The 25,338-nt window shown below is 44.5% G+C and overlaps 1 protein-coding gene and 1 non-coding gene across 3 annotated transcripts; one reads left to right on the top strand and one right to left on the bottom strand.

The window, feature by feature from the left end:
* Positions 1-5,110: 5,110 nt before the first annotated feature.
* On the bottom strand, positions 5,111-11,753 carry GLRX5 (glutaredoxin 5). Of its 2 annotated transcripts, none has more exons than XM_090033962.1 (2): positions 11,286-11,753; positions 5,111-5,918 (listed from the first exon to the last, which is right to left on the bottom strand). In XM_090033962.1, exons 1-2 carry the CDS (start codon positions 11,689-11,691, stop codon positions 5,740-5,742), a joined length of 585 nt encoding a protein of 194 aa, XP_089890088.1. In that variant the 5' UTR covers positions 11,692-11,753; the 3' UTR covers positions 5,111-5,739. The 2 variants fall into 2 exon arrangements, with proteins under 2 accessions (XP_089890088.1, XP_089890089.1); XM_090033963.1 differs by having other exon boundaries at positions 11,397-11,750.
* Positions 11,754-12,245: 492 nt separating this feature from the next.
* On the top strand, positions 12,246-12,511 carry LOC149872174 (small Cajal body-specific RNA 13). Its single transcript, XR_016440923.1, has one exon.
* The last annotated feature ends 12,827 nt before the right edge of the window (positions 12,512-25,338 follow it).

The raw sequence follows: 25,338 nt of genomic DNA, 5'->3' as shown, positions 1-25,338 counted from the left end.
AAGAGGCTGGCCCGGCCTGTAGTGGGCAGCCTGCCCTTGCCCTGCACATGCCCCCCGCATATCTCCTGTGCAGGGGGAAGGCGCAGTGGCAGGAGCCACCCACCCCCTGGCAACCCCTAGACAAGCCACCCATAGCTCCATCCTCCATGCTGCCCCTGCCTCGCCATAGGAGCCTTGATCTGCTTCCCCCATGACCTTTTTCCCACCCCCTCCCTTGCACAGACTTACTGGCCAGATGCTGCTCTCCAAGCTGCTGGGTTGCATTCCTGGCCATGTGCATGCTGAGGCTGTGTGCGCACACACATGGCATTTATTGGTGACGTCATCAGCCATGTTGGTAATCAGCTTTTGGCCAGTAATGTCAATTTGCCTCTTATTTGTGCTGATATGATATAGAGCAATGTATCGGTGCACCTCTAGTTGGGGGCCAAGTGCCCAGAAATACATAATTAGGCCCAGGATAACAGTGTGAGACCAGGCTTGGGAAGCCCTGGGGGGACTCCTTTTCTCAGTAGAACATCAAGGTATGGCAGGAGAGACCTGACAGGGCAGACCAGGCAAGAGCTGAGCAGCCACCAGGGAGGGGGTGCCTTGTTACAGAGACTCCTCCAGTATTTCCAGACTCCCCTCAGGGGTGTCATATGAATCTTCATGCCTAAAGCCTGGAGCAGAAACCATTGCAAATTCCTCTGTTCAGTTAACTTTTAACCTGAGGCAAATAGCTTGGTTGTTTTGTTTGGGTTTTTTTGTTTTTGTTTTTTGACAAAGATACAAATAGCAAGTATTAATTAACTTAAATTCACAATTAGCATAACTGAGAAGCGGAAGGGTGCTCTGAAAGAAGCTATGTGTATTCATGGCTGAGAGAACCCATTACAAGGCATTTTCAACTTCTCTCCACACACTCTAAAAACAGTCACTAGATTCGGATACTTTGAACTCTGCTTGTAGCTTTCTTCTTCCTCCCCGCTTTGTCCTACCTATAAGAGTAGTCTTAAAATTGTGCTGATGTTAGTAGCTTGTACATAAACTGGTGTCCTAAGTGCGATCATTTTGGGAATATGTACAACCTGGATTGTTTAATCTAGTGACATTCAACAAGGACACTAAAGTATGAGAATATTGGCACAGATTCGAGTCTGTTGTCCAGTATTCAGTCTCTACTAAAAGAATCGCTGCTTTCCTAATAGAAACTAAGAGCATTCAGGAATTTGTTAACTTCTCACAGGAAACATGCCTGACTTAGGGGAGAGGTTTTTCTTCAATCAACAAGGAAGATCTTGCCTGCAGAACAAATGATTATACATTTCCAAGGATCTTGTTTGGAACCCATCTGGTATATGGTCTCAAAGTAGAAAAATATTTACTCTGCAGAGGATACTGTTGGGTAATTTGAGACATTCATTCTGTGTGCCCCAGGATAGTTGGCAGAGCAGATGAGAAATAGTATTGGGTGAGGAACCAATACTGAAGCTAGCTTTTTGTATTGGGATGTTGGCAGATCATGGTGAAGAATCTTTACTCCTTTTAACTTTTTGCAGGAAGTATGTATAAGACTACAGCCATGTACTTAATGGATGTATTGATTTGGTGGTAGATATAAAGGAAAAACTCAGCTCATATTTAAAAGTTGTCAGTTCTTTTGTTTTCAGTAGGCTTTAGTCAAAGTTCATTAGACTTCATGTTTTGTTTTGGGATTATTAACCCTCTTTCTTATCTCAATCATAAATTCAGGATGACTTTTTTGAAATTACTTCAAGCCAAAGCAAAATGCTTAGAATTCTTGAAGTGTTTATTTTGTTCCTGCTAAAACTACTCTCCAAACCAGTTCTGTGACCCCTCTCCATAAAGCTATTTTATTTTGAGTTGGGTTAATAATTGCTTTTAAAAAATATATGTATTTTTAAGAGTGTATCTGCACTTGTCTTGGTTTATGAAGGCATATATTATTTGCTTTCAAAAGTGGTAATGTTTCATGAACAAAACATACTGATGTAAAAGTTCAAACTGTTTTAAATAAACATCACTAGTATTTACAAACAGCTGCCTTTCAGTCTCCTGCATCTTATTTACAATTGCTGTTCACTTCAAAGGTAGTCAGAAGTGTGGCATCTCCAGTACAACTCAAACATGCTCTCAGTGGTTACTTCCTTCATAACGTACATGTATTTTAATAATCAAAATACAGATGAGCATGGAATGTGTTTCCCTAACTATTCACAGCACTTACACTCCTGGTTTTGGTAACATTGCTGTATTTTTAGGGTCCTTTGAAAAAAAAACTACCAACTTGCTGAATGAACTACTGCTTGAAGCAGCAGATAGTGAGTACCTATTTTCTCCTACATGCATCTACGTGCCCAACTAATGGGCATGTCTGTACAAACTGTTTACTGCAGTAGACTAACTGGCTCTGCAGTAAACATCTCTGCATCTACATGTGCTGGGATAAGCTGAAGTAAACTCTGCAGCAGGATAGTAACTGTAAATACAAGTACTATCCTCCTATGGAGTCTTCTTACCTGCAGCAGCACATGTGTAAATGCTGACAGTAGGCTGGGGTACAGGGGCTGCCTGCCAGCTAGGCTGGCACTGAAGCACCCTTGTTTCCCCAGCTAACCCCCCCCCTCCCTGTAGCATGCTGAACTAGGTAAGAGCATCCCCAGGCTGACCTAGTTCGCCTGCTAGCTGGGCTACTCCAACCTGGCTCAATGTGCTGCAGTCCCAGGCACATGTTCACACAGCACACCTGGGTGCATTAAACCCTGGAGTTCATTGCTTTGCATTAATTGCACCTGTAGACCAACCCAAGGCAAAGCAATAAAATCCAGAGCACTTTGAGCCACAGTAAACTGCTCCTGGATGCAGCATCTACACTGTACCTAAAATAGTAGCTTGAGCCAGGATAAAGCAAGCCCTCATCTGGCTGGGCTGACCAGGCAACTTATACCTGAAGTCCCTGCCTACAGAACTTTTTTTCAGTGTAGTAAATCATTCTGCCATTAGATAGTACTTTATCCAACAGTACTATTTTACAGCAAAGTTAATTAGTTTACTGTATGCTAATACTGGCACACATGTAGACAGCTCTCATGTTACTGCAGAGCTAACTAGTCTACCCTACAGTAAAGCCCATCTGTAGATGCACCTACTATTATTGCAGACCTCTTGTATCTTGTTCATTTCTACTTTACAGTTAAAAGCTATAAACTTTCTTTCTAAACCTTCAAGAAAATTTTCTTGAAGCAACTTTCCATTCCAGATACTGAAAGAATTCCTAATCAAATGTTGCATTCAAAACAAAAGAATCCTAATCAAATTCAGACATCCTTTTGTGATGGAAAGAAATGAGGCAAGAAAACTTAAAAAAAGTAGTTTAAGTTACTTGCTTAACCCATGAGGGCAGACATGTTTAACTAAGAACTGAAATTGAACAGCATTTAAAAATAATTCTTGAGGGAGAGACACTTCTCAGCATCATAGCAACATTGCTACGTTAATTAAAGACGCAATCTTTTTATATAGTTTCTAGGGTTGGAAGGGACCCAAGTAGATCATCTAGTCTGACCTCCCCGCCCCCCACCCCCTGGCAGGCAAGAGTACTGGGGTCAAATGACCCCAGCAAGACGTTCATCTAACCTCCTCTTAAAAATCCCCAGGGTAGGAGCCAGCACCACTTCTCTTGGAAGTTGGTTCCAGATCCTAGCTGCCCTGATATCTAGCCTAAACCTGCCCTCTGCCAGCTTGTGACCATTATTCCTGGTCACTCCTGGCAGTACCCCGGGGGGGCAATAGTGATTCCCCCAATGCCTGCTGATCCACCCCCTGCCTAATTTATAACAGGCCGCAAGATTCCCCCCTCAGCCTTCTCTTTTGGAGGCTGAACAGGTTCAGGTCCCATAGCCTCTCCTCATAGGGCCTGCCCTGCTGTTTCCTGATCATGCAAGTGGCCCTCCTCTGGACCCTCTTGTTGCTGTCCACAACCCTCTTGAAGTGCAGCGCCCAGAACTGGATGCAGTACTCCAACTGCAGCCTGACCAGTGCCGCATAGAGGGGGAGGATCACCTCCTTGGACCTGCTCGAGATGCATCTGCGGATGCATGACAAGGTACGGTTGGCCTGCCTAACTGCCTCCCCCCACTACCAGCCCATGTTCATTTTGGAGTCAGTGATGACTCCAAGATCCTTTTCTGCCTCTGTGTTGACAAGAGGGGAGTTCCCTAACCTGTAGGTATGGTGCCGGTTGTGCCTCCCCAGGTGCATCACCTTGCACTTGTCTGTGTTGAATCCCATCCTATTCTCATCCACCCACCCTTGTAACCTGTCTAGGTCTGATTTGTAGCCTGGTGCTTCCTTCTAGCGTGCCCACATCTCCCCCCATCTTAGTGTCATCAGCAAATTTGAACAGGGTGCATTTTACCCCCTCGTCCAAATCACTGATGAAGATGTTGAACAGTGCATGCCAGAGGACTGAGCCCTGTGGAACCCCACTGCCCACGTCCTTCCAGGGTGAGAAGGACCCATCCACTACCGCCCTCTGGGTGCGGCCCTCCAGCCAGTTGGCGACCCATTTGACTGTGTGGGCGTCGACACCACAGTCCCCAAGTCTCTCAGCATTCTTATCAGTGTTCTTATTTCTCTTCTGTTTATCCATACCAGAACTATATTACTTTATCCCCAACATGACAACATTCTTTATGACACAGAAATCAAACAAGTGACTATTTGTTCAACATACGAAAGAGTCTTTCCTGCTTAAGTGCAGGAACGCTGGACCCGATGATCTGTAAGGTCCCTTCCAGCCCCTAACATCGATGAAACTATGAATTCACTAGTTAAGTAGTGATGGAAAGCTACATTTATGGTTTCCAAGTTTATTCTCCTCCTGCCCTATTCAGAGCCTTCATACAAAAGCCTTCCCATTTTTGATCAATAGTACAGGAGAACTGAAATATAGGTAATGTAAAAAAAGGAAACAACCACTTTGGCAGAGGTAGAAAACAAAGTTACTATAAAAATCTTGAGTTATAACTCCGAGTGGTCTTCCAAGGCCATCAGCAAAATATGGGGCACAATTTGTAAAACATAAAGTAATCATGACCATTACACATTTGTTTGTGCTAGTGTATTTATTTCAACCCTTGGAATGAATATATATTCCATGCACCATTCATATAAATCTCATTGTTTTCTCCTAATTAGTTTAAAAATAGGTTTGCAGGTTACATGTATACACAAGGTCAGAGACTCCCAGGAAGTCCCATCTTCAGGTGTTTATACATAGAGACAGATACCAGTTATTGACACATTTCCAAGAGAAGCAAAAGAGCTGCAAACACTGTCTTTATAGATTTATGTATCAAAAGGACAGACAACATAAGCAAAATACACAAGAGCTCTGTAAAAATAATATAATTCTACAGTCTTTTGGTTTCATCCTGCCTCAATCAAGAAATAACAAACAACACACAAAAAATGAGCTGTTTACATCAATTTCCAAATATATGTATTACATTGCAGTGGTTACACTCCAATTTTCACAACAGAGTTCCCTTAAAACCAAAATAACCAAATATACTGTATCACATGCTACCAGATGTTTACTGATAAACCTTAGTGTCAATTCTGAAAAACGCCTTCTTCACAGTAGAGGACATAAGGCTTTTCTGGTAATCGGTTATTGTGAAAGATGTTCTTCATTATTCTCAGTATCCTCTAAAATGAAGTTTCTTGCTTGTTTTACTTCTTGTCTTGGTTTTTTTCTTCATCCAAAAGCGCAGAGCGGATTCCTAACTTCTTAAGCTCTTCTACTAAGTCTCCATTCTGATGCATCTGGAGGAGTATGTCACAGCCACCTACAAATTCACCATTGAGGTACACTTGGGGGATGGTAGGCCAGTTGGAATAATTTTTAACACCTGTACAAAAACAAACAAACAAAATGGGTTGGGTTTTTGTTTTAAGAATAGTATCATTTGAGCTTCATACAAATGTTCATTTTCCATTTCTTTTCTCTTCAGTATGTTTGACCCTATTTATAACAGAAGTCACAACAGTAAGAATGACATTCTATGAAACTTATTCTTGGCTCCCACCTAGAGGAAAGGAATCACCCGCTGAGAAACTTAGATTCAGTACTAGTATAGCTCTTGAGCAGGAATTGTTAAGTATCATTGTGGATGAGAAAATACTACTTAAACATGACTTTGGGCCAATTAAAAAAAAAGCTAGAGTACTTTTAATGCATATCCAGTACTCTTCACCTCTAATATAATTATCCTCTATGCTTTCCCAAAGAATGCTCCATGTTCTCACTGACTTTTTACAGCAATATTAACCCTGGAAAGTTGCTTGACCACAATAGTGCTACTCTTCCCCATCTATGGGCCTGTGAATTTCAGTATACAGTACTTATCTTTCACTAACAGACCTTGAAGTTCAAGGGAGGGGCAAGAAGACACTGCACCCACCAAGAAACATACCACAGAAGTATAACTGAATTCATAAGTTATAAAAGGCTCACACAGACTACTGCAATTTCTCTTTAATCACAGCCAGGTAAATTTAAAAATAAAACCAATCCCACATAAGAGACCAAATTAAACCATAACTCAGCCCTAATTTAAACGACCCTCAGGAAAATAAGCAAAGATTATGAATGCAGATGAAAGAGCAGGTATATACTCATTTTGCCACCTTTCCACGTGCTACCAAACATGCAAGAGACCCAACAGTTAACTTTCTGCTCCTTGTACTTTAAAATAGCCTATTACTGCATGCTCATATCTAGTCAGTCATTCACTCAGATCCTGGACTATGCTCCATATTAACACACTGTTACAGAGTGGACATATTACTGTTAAATAAGAGGGTTAAGTAACAGGATTAAGTAACACATGACACAGGATACTTTAAATTGTCAATCTAGAATAAGGTAACAATGAAGCCTTTATATACAAATGTATTTTTAAATACAAGTCTTTACATAAAAAAGCATATGGCTTTTATGTAAAAAAATAATCTTTTGCAGCAGCTGTGGGTTGGAGTCCAGCTACTACCTTTTCTATCTCTAATTTCTATGATTTATCAAAATGTGAAATATCAGTTCCTTAAAAACAATAGGGCTTTATAGGGTTCTCATAATTTCTACCAAACTGATTTTGACAACAGTACATAGTACTGTTAAGTGTTCATTATGCCTAAGGGTTATTAAAAGCACTTCCTTGATGATGACTATCAGGCTGAACCACTTTAAACTGCCACCCCTTGAAAGAACATGACCAACACCAAACCATTCACTCTTTTTTTTAGCTTCCATGAAGACTTTAAAAATCAGAAGACAAAGCTGAGAGAAAATAATCTGATTAGCTAATTGGCCTTATATATTCCTATTCTGAAGTATATACTATATGAACTCAAAGACTTCTTTTAAGAGGATTACAGCTACATAAAGGCAATGCTGAAATAGAAAACTAATCCCATCAGCTATTCAAACTGCATAGTTGGATTCTATAATGGTTAACACTTTGGTAAATACAGCATCTTAAATAGAAGCACAGCAAAACAGTTTGCTATCAACCTGAACCAGAATCAGCATCACCCAGGACATTTTAACTAATTTAGATAACTATGCAGAGAAGAAATTTAACACACACAAAAAAAGCCAAGAGAGTGTTAAAGTGATAAACTGCAAGGTCAAGGGAAACCACACTATAATCATCTGATCTAACTCCTTAAATTTCTCCTAGTGTTTCAAGAAATCCTTTTCACATTTAGTTAAATCCAGTTTATGGATGTGAGACAGTTAATTTTTTTAAATCCTACATTAAACACCACTTCTAACCAAACCAGCTTAAAACTGTTTTAACCTGAAAGTAGTGTTTAGTTAGTCTTAAAATCGCTTTCCAGTCCAAGTTTCTAGGCTGGATGAGGTTTTAAAGATAATCTATTGTATGCAGACAGCTTAGAAATTCCCCTTATGACAGAGTTCTTTGTCTTTACACCCCTTTTCTTAAAACTTTAGTTTAACTTTTGAGACAAATTTTACAACAGATGAACACTTATTCTTAAAAGTGCTAACCTGCCCTGCCTTCCGCCTACCTTGAGACTAACATGGCTAACTACTTCTATTTTTCTTCAAAGGTGACGTAAATATACCTAACAGCACTAGAAAGAAGTATTACTTTCACAACACATGATGCTGTATCATACCTTTGTTCAAAACACTGACATTTGGATTTTCTTGTTCATGGAACCTTACGCATATAACTTACAAGTACTGATAGTATCCCCAGGAGTCTATCAACATCAATTCAAGATACGAGCCAATTTAATGCGTTTCCATTCACACGTTGTGTTTTTTATCCAAGTCAAATTGTTTAAAATGTTAGCATGTTTGGATTTTGCCTACTTTACAAAATTAACCAATACCAAATGATTATGAACTGTTGGTTCAGCTGAACACGCACTGCCAGAGTACAGAAACACTGTTTCAACAATAGTTTGTATTGGTCTAAGCTGTTAAATCATGTGGCAATATCTTTTTTAGTAGTTATGTGACTTTAGAGTGCAGGTAATCTTAGATCTAAAAAAATAAAAATGTTTTTCTTTGGCTGAAAACTTTTCCACGCACAGTAATGTTAATAGCTAAATTACAGGCAAATGGAGTATTACAACAAAAGCAGGATACAAATTACATCATAGCATATACAAACAAACATCTTTAAAAAAAAACCCTATATTATCACAGGTCCCAGGTGATACAAAGAGATCCTACTGCAGAATTCACAACACCTAGGTCAGGGACACAAGCTCCCTGTACAGTAAACAAGACAGCTGGGCACCCAAGAACAGGATCCGGAAGAGTCAACATGGCGGGCAGGGAATCATCTATAAGGACATATGTTAAACCCCTAGGCCTCTCCAGGATTTAGAATCTTATTCTGGAACCTCTTTCCATGTACAATTCACAACTCCCAACCCACTTAAATATTCCATTTCAGCAGGGACTGGAACCCAGGTCTTGGCCCCTCCCATTAGAGGGCCTGACAGCTGGACTAGAGACTACTTTTGCATTTTCTAAGCCAGTGGTTCTTAATCTTTCTGGACTCAAGACACCTCTCATGGACTTAAGGCAGCTCTCCAAAACTTTTGTGAACTGACTAACATCCGATTAGAAAAAAATATTTACATATTACAGTGCTGACCTCCTTACAGAGGATCTGCACAGTGGGGCCAGGGATCAGCCAGGCAGGGACAAACCTCAGCCTGGACTTACCTGCTTATCTCTTCACACCTCATGGCATAGCACCCTTCAAAGGATCTATTTGGTGGGATGTTGGGTGCTGTGGCACTCTGAAAAATCACTCTTCCTGATTGAGAATCACTGCTGTAGATGAATATTTATGTCATCCAAAATGGCACAACTACAAAAAGAGGGCTCAAATATTACCTTCAAACCAGAATATCTTCCAGTATGGTGATAAAGGCACTTTCCTAAAATATGTGGGCTTAAATTCCTGAAGACAAAGGAGCAATTTGAATTGAGGCCTCCTACTTCTGGGTGAGTTCCCTGACCATTTAATTACTGGATAAAGAGGGGACATTGCCAACCTCCATCTTATACAGAGAGAACATAAGCCCCATAGATGAGGTAGACAAAAGAAAGCCTAGTTGTGAAGCACATGAATACTGGGTTACTCAACACTGTCAAGGCTGATGCCCTCTCTCAACAGGATTGTAGATAGAGAGGGAATTATCAGTGTTCTCTCAGGGCCTCTTGCCTTATTTAGACAAAAATGCTTTGAAAATGGAGAACATACAAACTGATCTTATTACACCCAAGATAAAAATTATGCAACATTTCTTTCATAATAATCTGTTTCAATGTTGCAGATGGTCCAGCTCCAGAGCTTGACATGAACCCTAAGGTACATTACAGAGTGGAGCACTGACTTCCATGTTCAGAGTTCATGAAAAGAACTGAGCTGCAAATAAAGATACTTTTCTTTACCAAGCCACCCTAATAACTGCCAGTTCTGCCTTTTAATACTTAGTTTTAATCGATCTCTAAAATGAAATAGGTTGAAAAGAGCTTTTGGTCTTAATATTTTAGACTAGCCATGGCCTCTCTTGACACTTAAAGCTATGAACCTGAAAAGCAACATAAAGGAACATTATCTGATCTTCAGCGGGATTTTCGGGGGGGGAGGAAGATGCAGGGGAAAAGAGGGGGGAGAAGAAAAGACTGCACACCTTGATGCCCAAATAACCAGATGTGTTACATAAAGCAAATCCAGAAGAGAAGCAAACAGTAAAATGTCAAGTTATCATATTAGCAACCTTCTAGTGGCAGTCCAGCAATATACAAAACAATTACAATAATCCAAAAGTAAACATTTATTCAGTAAACATTTTGCTATTCAAAATGTCTTATGCAAGTTAAGGACGCTAAGAGGCAGCACATTTTGGTTCCCCACCAAAAATAAAGCTCCTGACCAACTAGGGCTGATACATGGCACACTTTCATTTTATGGTATACCTGCAAGCTCTCAACCATACCACTCCCATCTTAATAAGATGTGGCATTTTGAATGGAACGTGGAAATCCCCATAATTTCTCCCACTTCTGTAACCCAGAAGCAGTTACAAAGGGGAGGGAAGGTCAGGAAAATATCAGCTGTCTTTTAATGCAATTTTGCAGCTATTAGCAAGGCTGACAAGCCAGCACTACAGGAACATGCAGGCCTCCCAGAACCGCTGCACACGAATCACCATGTTCTGGGGGCGATTAGAAGGCCCACAGAAAGAACAGCAAAAGTTAAGATGATGAAAATAACTGTTCCTGGATTAGAGCGTATCTGTGCTTTCTACTTAATATCCCATGACTAAAACCTAAAACTGCTGAGAACCAGAAAACGCAGTTTTTCAAGAAGCAAAGGGCATCAGGAGCTGATCTAACCCTTAAAAGACAAGAAAATGGAACAAGGCACTGCAGCATAACGCATCAGCAACCAGACGCGGCTTGCATCCCACTTCCGAAGGCTCGCAGGAAGGTCCAGACTCCCCCTGCCGAGGCCCACTCTTGTTTGGGGGACTTTGTGTACAGCCCTGCAACATCAACGCCAGCCTGCTTTTTCTGCACTGGATACAGGCCCACCGCGTCCTACAGCAAGCGGACGCCGGAGAAGAAATAAGAGAGAAGAAGAACGAGCCGCATCTAGAGTGCTCAAGCCCATCGGTCGGGGTTTGAGAGGGGCCACATGTCCAGTCTACCAAGCACCTGCCTGCAGGCACACCTCCCTCGTGCCTCGTCCATCGCAGCAGCCACCTGCCAGGGGGGGGCGGAGCACGGGGCTGCCCCACACCGATAAGGACCGATGGAGGGGGGCGCTGACCTTGGCGCAAATTGGGGTCCTGCAGCACGTCGTGCGCGCGGTAGTCGGACACCCCGTGCAGCCGCAGGATCTGGACCACGGCGTTGCTGAAGCCGCACTGGGGCTGTGCGGGGTTGCCCTTCATGAACACCACCACCGGGTGCGCGCGCACCAACCGCTCCACCGCCTCGCGCGAGCCCTCGCCCTCGCCGCCCGCGGGGGGCCCTGAGCCCGGCGCCGCCTGGCAGAGAGGCCGCACCGCCCACCCTGGCAGCGGCCGCAGAACCGCGCGCAGGCACCGCAGCGACCCGCTCATGGCGCCGACCCCCCTGCGACCAGCAGCGGCCTCCCGGCGCCGCCCGCACCGCCTACCAGCCCGTCGCTCCGCTGGATTGGCACAGCTAGGGAACGGCCGGGTTCCGGACAGGTGCAGCGGCCTATCAATCACTGGCAATGGCCAGTAGTAACCTAACACTACTTTCTAAGCCCCTCCTGCCAGCTACTCTGTCCTATGGGAACTGTTCCGTAGCTTCGTTTGGATTGGATAAAATAGACGTCGATCCTCGTCAGCTACCAATAACAAGTTATAGCACTTGGCATCCCGCCCACTCGAAAGTGTAGCCCTCCCACCACCCCCCTCGCCTTCGGTGGGTGGAGTGGAGTGAGGCTTTCTGATTGGCCGTAGCTTCTGTCCGTCATCCAGCAGGGCGTCTTGCAGTGCTTTGTTTCTGGGGCGGTGGGCGGAGCTGGCGGTAGTGTTTCCGGGGTCGGTGCCGGGAGGGTGAGTGTGAAGCTGCGCGCATCGCTGGTCCCAGGGCGGCGGCTGGTGTGTGAGATGGTGGCGGCGAGGGCGGGGCGCGGCGCGGCGCGGCTCTGCGGGCGGAGAGAGGCCCGCGGTTGCCCGTACCGCGGGCGCACCAGGCCCGCAGAGAGAGCACGGGCCGAGGAAGCCGAGGCGGGGCTGCGAGAGCCGCGCGGCGCCCGCGCAATGTTCCTCCCACAGCGCCGCTCTGTTGCCGCGGAGGCGATGACTGGCTCCGTGTCATCGTCCATCACTCAACAGCGAGAGCAAGGCGCGGCCTCGTGTTGCTCAGCGCGGGGAGCCGCGCGCCTGGGCACTGAGGGCCGCCACAGCTGCTCCCCGCTTCGGTCCCGCGCGCCCTGCGGTCGTGGCAGATCCGGCACCGCCGCAGCAGGCAAGGGCTTGGCTCTTCAGGGGTTGCGAATGCTTTTCCTAACCGGCCTTCAGGAAAATAAAAACCAGGCTTATGTGGGATTGGGAAAAGGAACCTGTTTGAGACAAGACCGAAACCTTTAGCTGAGGGGGGGGAGGGCAGGTGTGTGAGGACAGGGTCTCAACCCAGCCCCAAAACAGCCAAGCTCTTGTTTAGAGGAAGTGGTTCAGTGTCTTCAACAAATTAAATCCACCTGGGTCTGAAAACGATTCATTAGCATGTCTTTGTCTTTCAGGTGGCGACATGGATGTGCTGAAGAAATGTTAATGCTGCTTCCTTGGGGTGTTCAAAGGAAGGTTTTTAAGCACATTTTATGTTGCAGGTGATCCAATGGAGGAGCAGTTCTCGGCCCCTTATCAAGTCCAGTAATATAAAAGGAGCTGTTTCTGCGCAAAGCTGTAATGTTGTTCCATGCAAAGTTAGGTTCACAAGAGGGTCTTAGATTGGGGTTGCAGCTAGTGGCTGGCAACAACCTTGGGGCCCTGCTACACATTCAAATTAAAGCTGGATAGAAACCACCTATGGAGGAGTTACACATTTTCAAACAATTTATGGTTCTGGCTCTTTTTATAGCTGGATAGTTATTTTTATTGTGTGATAATTACTTTGTACTTGTGACCAGTTTTACTTGCAAAGCATGTGTGGCCAGCCTAAATGTATTGTGCGGTGTGCCAGTGAATTGCATAATGTATGTAACATGTATCAGGGGTTGTACAGCAAGCTTCCAATCAGGATGGGGCTGGGAGGGATTTTAAGTTTACATGTGCGCGCACACTAGAGCTCCACTGAGAGATGTTCCCGAGTCAGTCAGCAGTGGAGTTTTGCCTATATTGGTCATGGAGCAGTACAAGAAATGAAGCGTAGTCAGAACAAAAAGGATATTCCAGGAAAAGTGGAGGGATTCTAGCTTTGTTGTTAAACAGTATGATAAAGTAGTGTGGCTAATTTGCAAACAACATATATTGGCCATGAATGAATACAATGTAAAATGGCACTATGGTATAAGTCATAGTTCTTGTGAGTTTGGCGATGGTTGAAGGAAGAAGCTAAAACTGTTACAGAAAGGCCTTATGGTGCATTAGTTTTCCAAGACAACAGGTTCTGTGTTGGGCAGCTCTCCTTTGGCTCATGAGATGGCAAAGCAGGAAACACCTTATCCTGATAGTAGGTTAACCAAAGGTTGCATGTTACACGTTGTGGTTGAGGGTTGCCCAGACAAAATGTGCGTTTAGTCAGTTGAGCTTGTCTGAAATGTGTCACATGGTTGAGGACATTAGTGATGAGCTTAAACTGCAGCTTCAGAATGTTGCTGACAAATTTGTGGCATATTGAGTCTTTAGATGAGACTACTGAGAGAGACACTATTCATGTCCTTATTTTTGTTTGTGGAGCTATAGAAGAACTTAAAATATGTGAAGAATTTCTTGTGCTTGAAAGGCTAAACCAGAGCAGTAGACTTGTTTGTGTCAAATGTGTGGCATACTGCATTAAACAACATGCAGTGGGCATCTTTTGTTAGTGTTGCTAGATATAGTGCTCTGTCCGTGGTTGGAGCTAAAACTGGAGCAGTAACACTCCTAAACCAGGAAGTTATTGATGAACACAGTGTTGACACAATCTGTTACCATTGATTTATCCAGCAAAAAACTTTTGTAGCTCAGGTTCTCAAGATGGACCATATGATGAGTCATGAGTGAGAGAGCTTCATCAAATATAGAGGCCTCAATCACCAGCAGTTTAAGGCCTTTTTAGAAGACTCTGAAGCTGAATTTGGATGCTGTATATTTCACAGCAGCTTGATGACTAAGCACAGGTGCCACCTTGAAGTGTTTTTTCTTTTGAGGGAAAATGCAGTTTTGAATTTATGAATGCAATAAGACAAGCTTTTCATCTGCAGCATGATTCTGAGTGGCTGTGTGACTTGGCATTCTTAGTCCATATTACTGGTGATCTTGCTGAATTGAATTTGAAGCTTCAAGGCTATGAGAACTTTGCTTTGACTCTTTTTGAGAGTGAGTCCTTTGAAAGAATAATTCAGACTATTACAGAAGTGACTGAAGGAAGGCAGTGTCTATCATTTTGCATCATGCAAAACAAGCACAAGCGTATGTAACAACATGGCCAAATGTGGTGTAGAGACAGGAGAAGATTGTGCAAAGTGCTCATGGGTGAAGAACCCAGTGCACTGGAAGTTCTGTGGTCTGAAAAGTATTTGCAGACTATTCAGTGTTTGTTGGAACAATCCAGTCAGTATTTCTTGGATTTTAAGTTTCATGGGCAAGCACTGGCTATTTTTCCAAATCCATGTGACCCAAAAAGTGCTCCAGTGGACATGCAGTCAGAATTGATCAACTTACAAGGAAGTGTATCAGCAAGGGCATTTTACTGTGAACTTGGTCTGGTTGAGTTTTTACAAAAGACTCCCCAAAACCTACCCTGCAATATGCAAATATAGGCAACACATGGCCTCCTTGTTTGGAAGCGTGTACATACATGAGAGCCCTCTCTACAATGAATAAAAACAGTTTTAAATTAAGATCCAGGCCAATGGATGGTCACCTTCATGCAGTTCTCTGCATTGCAATGTCAAGCATTTTACCAAGATGACAAAACATGGCATCTAAGAGAAGTCAGCTACATAAATCTCATTCAGCAAAAAACTAGGTATGGGGCTTCCACTTTTTTTCCGGTATAATGTATTTATGTTGGAGAGTGCCTTTCTATAATGGTTTTTTATTTGATTTCATTTTTTAATCCTTGGCAGACTAGTTACAGTTGTTGAACTTAAAATCTGGTAAATTTTTAAGCGTGTAATAGTTTTTGTTTTGTTTTTTAAGGAAAGTTTTAAAAAAATAAAGTTTAAAATAATGTTCTGCTCTTTCTGTTTTTATCTGAATTGCAATATATTATAAGGAACTGTCTGTATGTGGCTTGCCGCCCAGGGCTGCATCTTTGCATACTCTTCAAGGATGAAACTTTGAGACCCTATCTAATGGAATTCCTAACCTCTAGGAGCAAAGCAATGCTTGGAGAGTTTGATGCCAAAGAACAGATCTCAAGAAGCAGCACACTGAGTGGGCAGATAGCATGAATCTTCAGTTAAAATGCTACCTGTAGATGCTTGCTAGCTTTTTTGCTCTAAGTATATGTGTTTTTCTGCAACTCACCTGTCACTAGCAGTTAGAACTGATGCTAGCCTTTCTACCAAAATACAAATGAGATTTAAAGCTTTATTTTAAGCTTCGTGTCAACCAGTTTTTGGTTTTGGTGTAACAGGGCAGAGGGGTTTGAGGGGTTTTAGGAATGAACACTCATTCAAGTGAGCTTTCTGTGCGTGTCATACTTGGACTTTGATGGGAGGCATTTGATGCTTTTTTTGAACTTACACTAACTGGTTTCTTCCTTATCTATGAGGAAGGGGTTTTTAGTTTTGTTTTTTTTCTTTTTGTTTTTTTTTTTTACTGCAAGGAGGAATGGTAAGATTTCAAAGGTGAGGTAGAATAGTAATATTCTAGTCAAAGGATAAATGTTTTGCCAATTCCTAAAACCAACAAACAGAGCAGATGGATATATACAACCTCTAATCAGGGTTTGGCCATCTCCAGTAACGGATGTATCTAAAGTGTGACTTACATGGTATCAGTCTGGAACACATTGTCCCCTTTCTTGTTTTGTAAGACATGGAGCATGGCTAAACCAGGGGAAGCAGTGGCAAGGCAATTCTTGAGGGCTTGCTTGGTCTTATAGAAGTTGAATGAACTTGTTGAATCTCTTCTTTGGCAGAAGCAAATCTTTGCACAGCCGCTTGGGCATGTTTGGTCTATGCTAAATAGAACTCTCTTGCTCTGACTGCTGCAAAGCCAGTCAGTTTTCAGCCCCTTTACATCTATAGATATTACTATTGCTTAAGCATCTTTGAATTCAAGATCATGACTAATTTTTTACCTGGGAAACAGGCGTTAGATTATTTTGGCCTATGGATGTGACTCCTTGTATGAAAAGTTTCCAGCACATAAATGGGTGTTTAGATTCTACCAATCTGAGAAAGTTGAGCTGTGTAACTCTGAATTGCTTTCAGTATTTATCAGAGTTCTTTGTGGCTCATGAACGAGTGCCAAAGCCTTTTCTACCCATGAGTTAGGCACCAGTCAACACTGTTACACCAGCAAAATATCTAGTTTGGGCATAACTACTTGCTGACATGTTGCCTCTCCACGAGGGGGCTCTGCTAACATAGTTATAAGTGGCAAAGGTTCTTCTGGTCCCTGCTTTTTCATTTTAACAGAGTCTGAATGCCCACAGCTCTAGTTGTAATTGTCAGCATCCCCTTTCTCCTTACCCCGTCCCCTTCTTTTTTTTTTGTAAGGCTCAACATCAAAGCAGCTAAACAGGAGCAAACTTGAATTGTACCACATTACATTCTATGTGAAGCTCAAGGAAGTAAAATGTAGGAGAAACATTTTTTTTATTCTCTGAGGTTGAGACTTCCCATGCACATGCGAGCAAATCTATCCAGCTGCTGGACAAAAGCTTGCCATGAATTACCTTGTTAAACTGACAAAATTAGCCACATGATACTGCATACAAGGAACAGATAATATGCTTGCAGTGTGTTTATTTCTATGTATATTTAACAACTGTAAAACAAAAGTTACATATGAAGTTAGGACACATAATAAGGTATATGCTGTGCAGAGTATTGAAGGCAGCTGGGAGTGAGAGAGCTTTGTAAAACCTTAATTCTTAATTATCTGACTGTCTAGGCTAAATTATAAAGAACTTGCTAAAACAAGCACCTGGAAGCCTAATATTTAATTAAAATATGTGAATAAAGTTGAATTAGAGATGAAGAAAATTAAGGTGATTCATATAACATCAGAACTAGTTCATATTCTAGTGTTACTTTTATGTAATGACAAGAAGAGAGAGAAACCTTGCGAAAACTTTAATTTACTCAGTCCATGTCCGTTGCATGCGTTTCATGCCTTTGTTCTATCAATGTTTGTCTTTCAAGAATGCCTGGACTTTACTATAAGAATAAGTGCAGTTGGTTGATAATTGTAGCAGTGTAGTGTGGCCTAGGAACACCCCTGTGGATCTGTCTAGATTTAGGTGCATGTGTATACATATGCTAGATAATCACCTAGCCAGGGTCATTTGACCCCAGCATTCTTTCCTGCCAGTGGCTGGGGGTTGGACTTGATGATCTGCTCAGGTCCCTTCTGACCCTACCTACCATCAAACTATGCATGTGCATTTGTTTTTAAATAGGTATGTATATATAAATGTTATTTTAAATTTCCATTATAAAAACATATACCTGGAACCTCCTTGTGACTCTAGAATAGCTTTGTGATGGTAAGTTGATACTCTAATCCACGCAGGTAGGGAATAGTTTCTTACGTGTGATGACTTGTAACAAAAAAAAAAAAAAAAAAAAAATCGTGATTCATTTCAAGTGGCCATAAGCAGTGTCTTATTAATGCTACCTGTAATTTCCATTGAACATCATGTTATCAACAGGGATCTGGATTTTCTGTTTCCCATGGCGGGGGGGGGGAACCCCAGCATTTCCCTTTTAACCAAAAAAATGCAGATTTTGCAGTTTTGCAAAGAGCTCTCTGCAGGCTGGGGGAAGCAGGAGAAGGGTGGAAGGGTGGTCAGCCAGGGGCATGTGTGTGCGCACTTACACATGCACATGGCCACCAAGCAGCTTAGCAGCTCCTGCAGGTAAGTCTGGTGGGGGGCAGGGGCTGAGGCTGCACATGGGGCTTGTGACCTGGGGCTGGAGTGTGTGGATGGATGCAGGCTGGAGCTGCAGGTGGGTCATTGGGGGTGGGGAGGGGGATGGCTCCTCACCACTGCGCACTCCCAGGGAGCATGTAGGAGGCACATGCCCCCCCAGATCTGCGTGTGGGGCAGGGCTCCCTGCCCTCCCCACCAGTCCTCCGCCTAGCAGGGACCCAGCATGGCTGGGCAGAGTGGGGCCAGGCGGGAAGATCTATGCTGCTGGAGGCCCTGTGCCACCCTGGCAAACCACCCCAGCCTGCCCAGTAGCAGTGGCAGCGGCAGCACAGCATTGTGCTCCTCACTGCTGCCAGGCAGGCAGGGGGTACCTTGCTATGGTAGTGTGGGGCACTCGGCAGCGACAGCAAGCTTCCACGTCTGGCTCTGTTCTGCCCTGCCACACTGGGTCCTGCTTTTGGGCTGTAGAGGTCTAGGGGTGGGCAGCAGGGTGTGGACCCTAAGCCCACAGCAGGCAGGCAGGGGGTACCTTGCTATGGTAGTGTGGGGCACTCGGCAGCGACAGCAAGCTTCCACGTCTGGCTCTGTTCTGCCCTGCCACACTGGGTCCTGCTTTTGGGCTGTAGAGGTCTAGGGGTGGGCAGCAGGGTGTGGACCCTAAGCCCACAGCAGGCAGGCAGGGGGTACCTTGCTATGGTAGTGTGGGGCACTCGGCAGCGACAGCAAGCTTCCACGTCTGGCTCTGTTCTGCCCTGCCACACTGGGTCCTGCTTTTGGGCTGTAGAGGTCTAGGGGTGGGCAGCAGGGTGTGGACCCTAAGCCCACAGCAGGCAGGCTGCACACATCCCCTCCCTATCACAGGCTGCGTTCCAGCTATGCTGCTTATGGGAAGGGAGGCTGGGCCCCATGCTCCACTCCGCCACAGCAGCCTCTTCCTCCCGCAGGTGACAGAGGTGGGGAGTGAGGGGCACCAGCAGGGCTGGGGGTGGGGAATGAAGGGTTTTGACCTGTGTCCTGGTGAGCAAAGGGGGCAGAGGGAACTCTGATTTTTTTTCCATGATGAAAATCCCAAAATCAAACACCAACATGTATAGGTACTTAGAATTTATTTTATTACAGTAATTGAGGCACTAGTAAGCTTCCAAATTGTTTTAAAATTGAAAATATATCAATAAAACATGGTGTTCAGTTGATACCCATTGATACCCAGTGTTTCATTTTAATCACAGATTTTGGGGCTTTTAACGAGATAATTTGTGGGGTTTGGGTTTTTTTATCAGAGTATTTGAGATTTTTACACGGGGAATACCAGGAATCCTAGTTGTCAGTTGCTTGTAATTTAGCAGGGCTGTAAGTTTTCATTTTCTCTTTTTGTACTGAAACCACCATGATTCTGCCTGCCTGCCTGCCTTTTGAAAAAAAATATGTATATGTTAGTTTCTTAAAGGTCTAGCAGTGTTATACTTTGAAACAGTGACTTGGGAATTTGGCAGAGGAATGACTATATATCATTTTAGCAGTACTCCTAGGCACATTCAGCGTTTTGATCCAGGTTGGCAGTGCCCCCTGCTCCTTTCCCTGTGATCCTCTTACCCCACCCCATGGGCAGGCACACCATGCTGTGATGGCAAAAGCTGGGGACTTTTTGAAATCAGGTAAGAATTCCCCCTCCCTTCCTCTGTGTCTTAAGCTTTTGGCATAGGAAGAGAAGACTCCCATCACTGCTGATGTCCTGGCCACTGCTTCCCTGCTCTGGCCAGACTCTACAGGGAGAACTGTGAGAGGAATTGGGCTCCAACAGGGACAGCAGCAGCAGGAGGTGGGGGTGAAGCCACGAGCTGTCTCTGGCTGCATTCAACTCTACAGCTGTGCCCCACAGCCCTGGATGGAGCAGTTCTGGGGCTCCCTCCACACCTGGGCCAGCTAGGGACAGCAATGGGTAGGGTTTCCCCTTCGTGCATCCAGAGTCATCAATGGAGATGGGGAGGGGAGAGGGAGGAGAGAGAAGGTGCTGAGTAGGTAGGATTCTTGCCTGCTTCAGGGGCTGCTGCTCCCATGGGATGGGTCAAACTCTTCAGGGAACCCAGACATCTGCAGCTGCTGGAGACCAGAGCTACGGAGCTACACCATGGATGTGTGAGGGAGGAGATGCTCCATTTCCACTGGATTCTCCCTAGTTAGTGTTGAAAATCTGCTTACAGTTGGCTAGTTTACACACCCTTGAAAACTGCAGTTCATGTGCTCAGCAGTCTTGCTGTTTGAGCTAAATTACCAGGTTGTTTTTTCTTCATGTTGAGAAGACTTTTCCTGCCGCTGCTGCTTTGAGCTTTGTCAAAACCAGGTGCCAGAACTGAGTGCTCCTTCCCTGCTGAGCTCGGCATGTGCTACAGTAGACAAGGGGTAGATCTGTTGGAAGAGACCAGAGACTGGAACAAAGCTTTGGGATGGCAGAGGAGAGCTGGGGCTGGAGTAGGCTAGGAGCCAGTGTGGGATGAGAGGGAGACTCTGACACTTGGTGAGAAGAGTTAGAGGTGTGTCGCTAAGACTGGGAACCAGTGAGGATGGAGAGAGATTGGAGTGTGGAACAGGAAAGTAGTTAAGTAAAGTGGTAAGATATTGAATCTGAATGTGTAACTGAGGCAGACTCCAACTAGCAAATATGGAGGTTGATCAGACCAACTGTGATGGTGAGGGGAAACTCACTGGCCTGGAAAGTGGTGTGGGATGGGACAGGGGAAATAAGACTGACAAGGGTTAGAAGAATGGGACTGGGACATAGATCTGGCAGCAAAGGTGACCGAAGTGACCTGGCAGAGCAAGTAGAAGTGTTTCCCTTGCTAAGAACATAGACAATGCTATAGGTATAGCAGCTCCAAAAACAAAGAGGAAGCTACTGCTTGGGACTGCTCAGAACCTGTTAGCCGTAACTTCCATCTGTATCAGCCTGTAGCAATACATGAAGCTACCTAAATCACCCTAATTTTGACCCTGAATGGAGCAGTTCTACTACACTTAAATAGCTACAGGCTCACAGAAAGTGTAACAGTTATGTCATAACAGCTGCTGTTTGCTCCCAAGCAGCAGCTTTCATAACCCTTTTCCCTCTGACCTCTGTACCCCAAGCCTAGGATGGAATCCAAGATCCATCTTAGAGCCTCAGCATTCCTTTGCTCTTGGTTATCCGCGACAAACTGGTGAGGAGATGATCCTGCCCCATGCAGGGAAGATCTAAATGACTTCTGGAGGCCCCTTCCAGCCCTACTTCTCTAAGTCTCATGTTTCCTATACTATGGGCCAAAGACTGCAAGCTGCTACAGCCATTTGTTAATCCTGACTTCAAGTGCCAGAGGTTTGTGTGTCAGGTATCTAGGTTGTAGCCATATTGGTCTAGAGGAAAAGGCAATTGGGGCTTGTGGTAGAGGTGATGTCTTTTATTAGACCAAGAATTTTGCCAAAAAATGTCTTTTAATTGCAAGCTTTGGGGCACAAACACCCTTTATCAGGCATCAGAGAAAAGATTGTAAAAGTTGTCCTGGGTAGAAATGAAAGATATTTCATAGGATTTCACAGAGGAGTCAATAGGTGGAAAACACCTCTGGGCAAGCAGTTATTATCTGGTAAGGAGTCTCTCAGCTCTCTTGTGAGGCTCTGCGATGATGCAAATTGCCTTGAACAATGGCAGGAGCAGCATCTCAGGTTATGGGTGGTCAGAGTTGCTTCCTCCTTGGGAAATTATGAAGGTTTCATTTAAAAAAATCAGCTAAAACTTCATATCTTTCATGTGTCAGGTATCCAGGTTGTAGCTGTATTGATCTAGAGGAAAAGGTAATGGGGGCTTGTGGTCTGTGTGATCAGTTTAAGTTCCAACACAGCTGATGTTCTCACCGGATTCCAAAAACCACATAAGAATTGCTGTGCAGCTTTTATAAGCTAAGATCACGAGAGGGGAAATGCCATATATCTGGGTCTGTGAAGGCAGTTTTCCTTAAGCGTTCCCAGGGATAACTGTTCTTCTGGTGTAGTTTAGTACTTGCCAAGGTGTTGGGGCTGAAAGCTCACTTTATGGAAACGGGAAGTTCCTCTCTAGCATGCTTCTGTGTCCATATGGCTGAGGGCAGGAGAAACTTGGGGGTATCTGAACCCCAAGCCCCAAGGCTTGGGCCTGCATGTAGGATGCCTGCCAAAAGACTTCGGAAATATCTGGAGTCCCTAGTGGGGGCAGAGGTTGCTTGCTGGTTGTAGGGCCATGTATGGTTCCAGAATGACTCTCAGATTTGGACTTGATTTGGCTTGGAATATGAACAATTTATTTTAAAAATAAAATAGTTGATGGAAGTCTATGTCATCTTCTTGGACTTCCAGAAGGCCTTCGGCACAGTGTCCCACCCAATTCTGGTGGGCAAGTTGAGGGACTGCGGCATTGACTAATGCCAAGTCACATGGGTGGCAAACTGGCTCCAGGGGCGAACCCAGAGGGTGGTGGTGGATGGGTCGATGTCAACCTGGGAGGGTGTGGGCAGCGGAGTCCCCCAGGGCTCGGTCTTTGGGCTGGTGCTGTTCAACATCTTCATTAGCGACCTGGACAAGGGTGTGGAGAGCACCCTGTTCAAGTTCGCTGATGACACCAAGCTGCGGGGTAAAGTGAATACACCAGCAGGCAGGGACCACATCCAGGCAGACCTGGATAGGTTGGAGAAGTGGGCAGATCTGAACAGGACGCGGTTCAACAAGGACAAGTGCAGGGTGCTGCACCTGGGGAGAGGGAACCAGCATTATGGTTATAGGTTAGGGGCTGACCCTCTCAGCAGCACAGAGGCAGAGAGGGATCTTGGAGTCATGATTGACTCCAGGATGAATATGAGTCGCCAATGCGATGAAGCAATAGGCAGAGCCAACTGCACCCTGTCATACATCAACAGGGACATCACTAACAGGTCCAGAGAGCTCTTGCTCCCCCTCTATGCGGCGCTGGTCAGGCCGCAGCTGGAGTGCTGTGTCCAGTGCTGGGCGCCGCACTTCAAGAAGGACGTGGAGAACCTGGAGAGGGTCCAGAGCAGGCCACTCATATGGTTGGGGGGCCTCCGTGGCCAGCCCTATGAGGAGAGGCTGAGGGACCTGAATCTCTTCAGTCTCCGCAAGAGGAGACTGAGGGGGGATCTTGTGGCTGTCTACAACCTTATCAGGGGCCACCAGCAGGGACTCGGGGAAAGTCTGTTCACCAGGCCCCCCCTTGGAGTCACCGGGAACAATGGCCACAAGCTGAGGGAGGAGAGGTTTAGGTTAGATATTAGGAAGAACTACTTCACTGTAAGGGTGGCCAGAGCCTGGAATGGGCTTCCCAGAGAGGTCGTGCTCTCATCGTCCCTGGAGATCTTCAGAAGGAGACTGGATAGGCGCCTGGCTGGGGTCTTATGACCCCTGCCACCCCCAGTGCTCCTTCCTGCCCATGGCAGGGGGTCGGACTAGATGATCTCTCTAGGTCCCTTCCCACTCATTGATTCTATGATTCTAAAAAGTGCCTTTAAAAGAAAGTAGGAAATGAAGCAGCTCCATTTAAAAGAACAACACTGAAGTTGTACAGTTGAGTGCTCAAAAGCTGGGAGCTGCCAGAATTAAAGTTACTTGAGCAACTGACTCCTTTGTGCCTTTGCATGTGATGGGAGCATATGACTTTTTTTAGTGGCTATTTGCTGCCTTTGGTGCATGGTGTATCTTAGGGTGACCCACGGTGGTCCTATCAATAGGATTTCTCCTTCATTGTAGAAGCTAGAAGATGTAGGGCAGTTCTCCATAACTTTTTAGGTTCTACACAGTTAACTAATTTCAAAACCCAATTTATACATGACTGCTTACCTCCCTAAGCAAGGGGTGGTGGTAGGGGTGGAGGATCATCCAGGCAGGGCTTGGCTTATCTGCTTGGTTTATCTCCTCACCTTGTGGCACTCTTCAAAGCATCTGGCAGCGCCCCAGGGTACCTGTTTGAGAATTACTGGTGTAGAGCAATTGAGGTAGGGGACAGCAGGAAGAGAGAACTGTTTCATGGCAGTGTCGGTGCTGTCCTAGAAAAATCAGGAATTCCTTCACAGATATAAGGAATCTGTGCGATGCTGGACAAGTCCCTTAAAACGCCTGTCATAGGCAAGGAGTTCTTAGGATGGTGTCTTTTATTGTACCAACTATGCAGTTGGGATAGGCAAGCTTTTAAATGCAAGACATTCTTCAATCACTCCTTTTGTCTGATTTGAAATGGGGTCTGATTTGCCAGACATGCCTCCTATCCCTTTCTATAAAATAAGGGAAATGTTCCTTCATCTCACAGGCATGTTCTGAAAATAAATGCTTATGAACAGCTCTTTTCCTACTGTAAGAAAGCCCTTGAGGAAACTAGTAATTCTGCCTTTGGTGTAGGCTTTGACTAGTATGCTGTTGGTAGGGCAAAGGGTCACACATCAAGCAATCACAAAAATGGAGAATCTGGTTTGAACTGAGTGATGGAAATGTTCTGTGGGAAAATAGTAAGATGTGATTAAAGTCTATTAACTGTGTGCATCAGGTGGCTAAATTATGGTTCTGCCGACTACCTTAATTCTGGCATTTCTCAACTTCCAGGTACTTGACTTTGCAACCCTGGTGTCCTTATATAAAGCATATATTTTATATATCACACCAGTGACTTTTAGCTCTTTTAAACAAGCGGCAATAGCAACATGCTAGGGGTCTATAAAAGCAATAATCTTTTGCACTTACAGTAGCATGGTAAATAGGGACAAAATAGGCATTAAGCGCAAATCTAAACCTGTCCTACTACATGGCTCATCTATACTCTTTACTTTTTATAAGTTGTCAGTCTCCTGACAATTTACATAGTAAATGTTGTTATGATCATTGGATATATAGGCCTGTTTAATTAACTGTCTCGTTTCCAAAAAAAAAAAATGTATCTATGCAAAACTAGTGTGTGCTGTGGGGGCGGGGGGGCTAAA

Source organism: Crocodylus siamensis, chromosome 2 (genome assembly GCF_052110815.1).
Source record: "Crocodylus siamensis isolate JL-2025a chromosome 2, ASM5211081v1, whole genome shotgun sequence".
Lineage (NCBI taxonomy): Eukaryota > Metazoa > Chordata > Crocodylia > Crocodylidae > Crocodylus > Crocodylus siamensis.
Note: the sequence above shows the minus strand (reverse complement) of the source record. Positions and strands in the feature narration are given on the sequence as shown.

Bases quoted from the DNA above. Each gene is read 5' to 3' on its own strand.
- GLRX5 (XM_090033962.1), bottom strand. From the start codon at position 11,691: ATGAGCGGGTCGCTGCGGTGCCTGCGCGCGGTTCTGCGGCCGCTGCCA. The intron at 5,919-11,285 runs GCAGGTGCTTGG...GTTTTTGTACAG, and splicing joins CGAGGGAGGTGTGCCTGCAG to GTGTTAAAAATTATTCCAAC.